We start from the raw sequence: 4,792 nt of genomic DNA on the forward strand, positions 1-4,792 counted from the left end.
TTTGCTCCCTCTCTAGAACCTCATTTAGTAGTCTGTGTAGGCTTGGCTTTGTCACCATGAAATTCTTTAGTTGTTCTTTGCCAGCACATTTTTTAAATAGGAAATCAATGTGAAATCTAAATGAGATATTTGACATTGTATTAAGTCCTCCAAATCTGGTATGTATTTTCCACTTACAGCAAACCTCCATTGCAATGATAAATTTTGTTTGGAAATACACTTGATTTTTTTCCCTTCATTTTATATATTTGGTACAGGGTTTCACTATGCAGCTGGGCTCATACTGATTCTCCTGTTTTCAGTTTCCCCAGTGCCGGGATTACAGGCGTGTGCCATCATGCCTGGACTTGGTTGCAGCTCAGCTGGCCCCATGGGTGGGGCTGGCACTGGGGGACCAAGTATCAAACCCTGGTCCCTGTGCTTGCCAAAGCAGGCACTTAGTCTGTTGAGCTTTCTCACCAGCTTGGAAATACACTTGATTTAAGAGCTAGTTATGGGGTTGGGGGCTGGGGAGGTGGCTCAGTAGGATAAGCACTTGACTGGCAAACGCAAGGATCTGAGTTTAATCCCCAGTCCCGCCAAAAAAAAAAAAAAACTAGTTATGGGGCCAGGGAGATGGCTCAGTGGAATAAGCGCTCTACTGGCAAGCGCAAGGGCCTGAGTTCAGTCCCCGGTTCTACCAAAAAAAAAAAAAAAAAAAAGTGGAATAAGCGCTCTACTGGCAAGCGCAAGGGCCTGAGTTCAGTCCCCGGTTCTACCAAAAAAAAAAAAAAAAAAACCTAGTTATGTACCTCAGGTAGAGAACTTGCTTATGTGCAAGGCCCTGAGTTTGATCTCTAGCCCTTCAAGAAAAAAGAATACAGAAATACTTGGTTTGCATTTAAACTTCATAAGACTGGAAAAATAGGTTGTTCTATCCCAGTTATTCACTCATATTTTAAAATTTTCCAATAACTGAATTGATGACCCAATTAAAATTAAATACAAAATCAGTTCTGCAGCCCCATTTGGCATCTTTTAAGCACTTGCTACCACCTGTGGCCAGAGGCCACTGTAGTAAACAGTTCAAATGAAAAACCGAGGCATGAGGGAGCTAGGTCCCCCTCCAGAGACCTACGCCACGGCTCCCACTTTCCAAGCACCCTCAAAGGTGGAGACAGTTCAGACCTCCATGGTGCCTACAGGGCCTCAGAGGCAGTAGCTGAGGAATAGCAACAAGGAACTTCTATCGAGCATCCCCTGCAAACTGGAGCTGGATTCAGTTGTAGTCTTTATGATGATGGCTTTTCGTTTGAGACAAGAGTCTTGATTTGTAGTTTTATGTTGGCCTTGAACCTGCTGTGTAGCCGGAGTTGGCCTCAAGCTTGAACCCTGGGCCATCCCCCTGCCTCAGCCTCCCGAAATGACAGCCCTTTGATACATGTGCTGTTATGTTCCTCCTGGTGGATGAGGAAACTGAGGCATAGAGAGGGAAATTCTCATGACTGGATCACTCACTCAGCTAGTGAGCCGAGGAGCTTAGAATGGACCCACCATTCGGGGTGCATAGCTTCCTCACCCCTCAGACCCTCTGCTCCCATCCTGGGCAGGTGAAACTGTGCGACTTTGGTTTCGCACGCATCATCGGCGAGAAGTCATTCCGGCGCTCTGTGGTGGGCACCCCTGCCTACCTGGCCCCCGAGGTGCTGCTCAACCAGGGATACAACCGCACTCTGGATATGTGGTCGGTGGGCGTGATCATGTACGTCAGCCTCAGCGGCACATTCCCCTTCAACGAGGACGAGGACATCAGCGACCAGATCCAGAACGCAGCCTTCATGTACCCGGCCAGCCCCTGGAGCCACATCTCTACTGGAGGTCAGCTGCTATGGGCGGGGCCACGATGGGGGTGGGGCCTGGTGGTGGGCGGGGCCATGGAGGGGCGGGCTGGGATTGGATGCTCAGCTCTGGACCAGGTTGTCAGGGTTGGAAAGGAAGTGGCACAGAGGTGTTCAGACATCTGGAGCCCAGGGGCTGGGTGGGAGTTCAGCCACTAGGGTAGGACTCAAGGACTGGCCCTAAGGAAACCAGAACTCTGAGGTGGCCCAGAGAAGAGACAGATCTTCACAGGGCTCACCACTTGGTAGTGGTGGAGGATGTCCAAGGCCCAGGATATCGTCTGAGGAGGAGCTTGAAGAATAGTCTGTGCAATGGGCGGGGAAAGGGCCTAGTGAGGTGTGGCTTTGTGGAGCAGGTGGGGGTGGGGGTGGGGCTTAGTGCTCAGGGAGGAGAGTGTGTTCAGCCAGCAGCGTCCTGGAACATTGTTTGGTATCTTCAGGACTGCCTATTGGAATTTTCTCCGTAGAAGTGCATTTGAGTGTGCATATCGAGTGGAAGTGAGCGTTTATGGCTTGGGTATGTGGTGCCTGAGGGTTGGCCGAGGCAGGGTGGCTGTGTGCACAAGCGCTAGTCACCCTCTATACCTACAGGTCCCCATTCACAGCTACCTTCAGATTGCAGATATTTAGGAATTCATTCTACAATTCTATTTCATATGTAATACATATGACATATGTTTATATATAATATATTCTGCATAATCTATAGAATATATTCTGTGTGTTCTTTTATTTCCCTCTTTGGCAGCACACTATGCATGCTGATCTTCAATTTGTGCACTTAACAGTAAATCTTGGATACAAATGACTTGGCTTAAAAATATCAAATGAAGGATAGTACAGGTGTACCTGTATGCTTGTATGTGCTTGTGTGTGACCAGAACTGCAAAGTGAGCTGGGTGTGGTTGTAATCTGAGAACTCTGAGAGACTAAGGCCAGAGGACTGCAAGTTCAAGCCTAACCTGAGTAACTTAGACACTTAGTGCTGAGAGAGAGAGAAAGAGAAAAGAAAAGGAGCTGGGTGCGGTCACACACACCCCTAACCCAGTACTTGGATGGCTGAGGCAGGAGGGTCTTGCAAGTTTGAGACCAACCTGACCTGCAAAGTGAGTTCAAGGCCAGCCTGAATTGCATAGCGAGACCTTGTCTAAAAAAAAAAAAGAAAAAAAGAAAAGAAAGAAAGAAGAGAAAGCCAGGGGGACGTGGGGACATGGCCAGTGCAAAATGGCCCAGTGTAAAGGCTCTGGGTTCAGTCACCAGTACAGGGTGGGGAGATGTGAAGGTAATATAGGAATGGGGGAGGGGCAGGTGAGATAGCTTAGTGGTCTAAAATGACTGTGTAGGCAAGCTTAGGCAAATGCAGGGACCATCCTTCAATGCTGGCCACAAAAACAAAAGTAATAATAAATAAATAAAAATAGAGGAATGGGGAGCCTGAAATAGAGAATCTGTAAGAGAATAGAAACTAGTATGATTACATGGAAACAAATTAGCAATTTTGTGAGAAAATCAGCAGGCAGGCATGTGGCACAGTGCAGACCAACCGTACCTCCTCGGCTAGTGCAGAGACAGGCCTTGAGGGCAAGCAGTGGGCTGCGTGGCCTGCTGGAAGAGAGGCAGCCGCTCATCCAGAAGGATTTGAACTGTCTCTCTTCTCTCCTTTGCAGCCATTGACCTCATCAACAACCTGCTACAAGTCAAGATGCGCAAGCGATATAGTGTGGACAAGTCTCTCAGCCATCCCTGGTTACAGGTGACAGGGTGGGGCTAGCCAATAGGCAGGAGGAAAAAGGGAGTTCGATCTATTACTGAGCAACCAATTAAGAGGTTCCTTGGATGGGAAACATAGTAGAGCCTCCCACTGGCTGGTACATGAAAGGGGGTGGGGCTAGTTATCTTACTGGCTGGACAGGTTGCAAAGGGTGTGGCTTCGTCTTCCTTGGTCCCTGGCAGTTTATTGGCAGAGCAGAACAGGACAGATCCATGCTTCTCTGGCCCCTAGTGTCTACCCTCTGTGCAGCCCCTCAGCTAACTGCAGTTTTCCCGGCCCAGGAGTACCAGACGTGGCTGGACCTCCGAGAGCTGGAAGGGAAGATGGGCGAGCGGTACATCACGCACGAGAGTGACGATACGCGCTGGGAGCAGTTCCTGGCAGAGCATCCGCTGCCCACCCACGGGGAGCTTGCTGGGGCCCGTTTGCCGCAGGACCACGAGATGCAGGGCCTGGCTGAGCGCATCAGCGTCCTCTGAGCCTGGTGCCCGGCCCACGCACTGTCCTCCGCAAATCCCAGCAATGAACTGTTCCGGGGTCTGAAGTTGGGGGTCATAGCCCCCAAGGCCCCTGCCTGTCTCCCCAACAATTAAAATGGACTGGACCATGTCGCACTCCTGTGTCAGGAGTAGCTGTTACTGAGCTGGGACTTGCTGGGAGGGGACTATCTGCTGAGAGAGGTAGGATAGGACTGGGAGGCTGTGGAGCTGAGGGGAATGGCTGCGGGGGTAGGGGTGGGGCTGGGGAGGAGCAAGGGGTGCGTGAGGGGAGGCCAAGGGAGACATCTGACTGGGCTGGAGGGGCTTGGAAGAAAGTGGGTTGAGCTTCCTCTGATGTGTGATATCTAGGTAACTGCATCACAAGTCTGAAATGCTTTGATCCACCTCATCTGCCAAACACTGCCTGGCACTGGGGAACACGTACCCCACAGAGTTTTGGTTGTTTCCCCGTGTTATCTTGTGGTTGGTTGAGCACTGCTCCTCATGCTGCTGGGCACCAGTGTCTTGGGCCTAACAAGCACTAGCATGGAGCAAAAAATGAAATCCAAAGTATGATTTCTAGGACCAGGGAGATAGCTCAGTAGAATAAGTGCTTGCCTGGCAAGCGCAGGGTTCTGAGTTCAATGCCCGGTACCGAAAAAAAA

The 4,792-nt window shown here is 50.1% G+C and overlaps 1 protein-coding gene across 1 annotated transcript; it reads left to right on the plus strand.

Moving 5' to 3' along the window:
• The first annotated feature begins 1,523 nt into the window (after nt 1-1,523).
• On the plus strand, nt 1,524-4,693 carry LOC101592440 (serine/threonine-protein kinase D2-like). The gene is made up of 3 exons (XM_023708799.1): nt 1,524-1,857; nt 3,545-3,630; nt 3,930-4,693. Exons 1-3 carry the CDS (start codon nt 1,524-1,526, stop codon nt 4,125-4,127), a joined length of 618 nt encoding a protein of 205 aa, XP_023564567.1. The 3' UTR covers nt 4,128-4,693.
• Nucleotides 4,694-4,792: the final 99 nt, after the last annotated feature.

This window comes from Octodon degus, unplaced genomic scaffold (genome assembly GCF_000260255.1).
Source record: "Octodon degus isolate 3935 unplaced genomic scaffold, OctDeg1.0 scaffold02464, whole genome shotgun sequence".
NCBI classification, from domain to species: Eukaryota; Metazoa; Chordata; class Mammalia; order Rodentia; family Octodontidae; genus Octodon; species Octodon degus.

Excerpts from the sequence above, each read along its gene's own strand:
- LOC101592440 (XM_023708799.1), top strand. The coding sequence starts at position 1,524 with ATGGACCCACCATTCGGGGTGCATAGCTTCCTCACCCCTCAGACCCTC. Across the intron at positions 1,858-3,544 it reads GAGCCACATCTCTACTGGAG|CCATTGACCTCATCAACAAC; the intron begins GTCAGCTGCTAT and ends TCTCCTTTGCAG. Across the intron at positions 3,631-3,929 it reads TCAGCCATCCCTGGTTACAG|GAGTACCAGACGTGGCTGGA; the intron begins GTGACAGGGTGG and ends TTCCCGGCCCAG.